General features: G+C 46.5%; 1 protein-coding gene across 1 annotated transcript in view; it reads left to right on the top strand.

Annotated features, from left to right (window-relative positions):
• Positions 1 to 548: 548 nt before the first annotated feature.
• ETH_00002580 (ubiquitin carboxyl-terminal hydrolase isozyme L5, putative) overlaps positions 549 to 1,201 on the top strand; it is a gene marked incomplete at both ends in the record, with an annotated part of 2,730 nt that continues 2,077 nt past the window's right edge. The window contains one exon of the mRNA XM_013372907.1: positions 549 to 845. Coding sequence (XP_013228361.1) covers positions 549 to 845 — 297 coding nt within the window. The remainder of the gene's footprint in view (positions 846 to 1,201) is intronic.

The following is a 1,201-nucleotide window of genomic DNA, read 5'->3' on the forward strand; positions in this document are numbered from 1 at the left end:
AAAGAAAAGAAGAAATTAATTTAAAAGGAAAAGAAGTTAGAGCGAAACTTCGCTGTGTGGGCTGCTGCTGAAATTTGGGGTGTATGTGTACCAGGAGGTGCATGCGCCCCCGGCGCCATTTCACAATGGCGGCGACAAAATTGAGACGGACAAGAAAATAAGAATTAAAATGGAATTGAAGTTCATATTTGAGTTCTTTTTGCGTAATTTTAATGTTTTATGAGGCTAAGCGGCGCTAGTTCTAGCGGGGCTTCCGTTGGCGGCTGCGGCGTTGGGGTGTACATACACACCGCCGGCGTTTCCGCTTTTCTATGATTAACTCTTTTAATTAGATAAATTAAAAGGCATTTTGCGGAAGCATATTGAATTTGTGGTTTGGAGTTGCGCGCTGGAGGATTTTTGGGGCATTTTTTTGCCCGGCGGAAACTTGCACAAAAAGCTGAATTGGGCTCGAAAAGTGGAGTTTCCTTCGGATTTCTCGTCGAAAAGGAGAAATAAACTCGAATTTCAGATTATTTTTCCTTTTTAAAGTGCAGATCACGTCGAAAATGGCCGCCGACTACTCCGGATGGTGTTTGATCGAAAGCGACCCCGGGGTGTTTTCGGAACTCGTCGAAATGCTGGGCGTCCGCGGTGTCGCCTTCGCTGAGGTGTACGGACTCGACAAAGAGGCCTTCGACGCCCTCGAGGCGGAAGGCTCTCACAGAAAAGTTTTGGGATTTATTTTTCTCTTCAACTGGGGCAAAGACAAAAAGCGCCAGCGCAGCAGCAGCAGCAGCAGCAGCAGCCAGGGAGGCGCTGCAGCAAACCCCCAAGTCCCCCAAGACCTTTTCTTCGCTGCTCAGGTAAGCGGCCCTTGCAAACAACAACACTTTATTTATTTATTTATTTATTTATTTATTTATCCATTTATTTATCCACTTAATTCAAATTTAAACCGCCTCCAATTCTAAAATGAGCTCCTTTTTCTAAATGGCAAAACAAGAAGAGATAAAAAGGCCTCAACGTTTCAGAGGCGCAGACACGAGGCTAAACTGCAAAGACAGTTAGCTAGCTAGCTAGCTAGCTAGCCAGGTGGTTAGCTAGCCAGCTAGCTGGCTAGCTAGCTAGATGGCTAGCTAGCTAGCTAGCTAGCCATCTAGCTAGCTAGCCAGGTGGCTAGCCAGCTAACTAGCAAGGCACTGCCCTGCTCATCGGCGGA

Source organism: Eimeria tenella, genomic scaffold (genome assembly GCF_000499545.2).
Source record: "Eimeria tenella Houghton genomic scaffold, Eth_scaff110, whole genome shotgun sequence".
Taxonomy (NCBI): Eukaryota; Apicomplexa; class Conoidasida; order Eucoccidiorida; family Eimeriidae; genus Eimeria; species Eimeria tenella.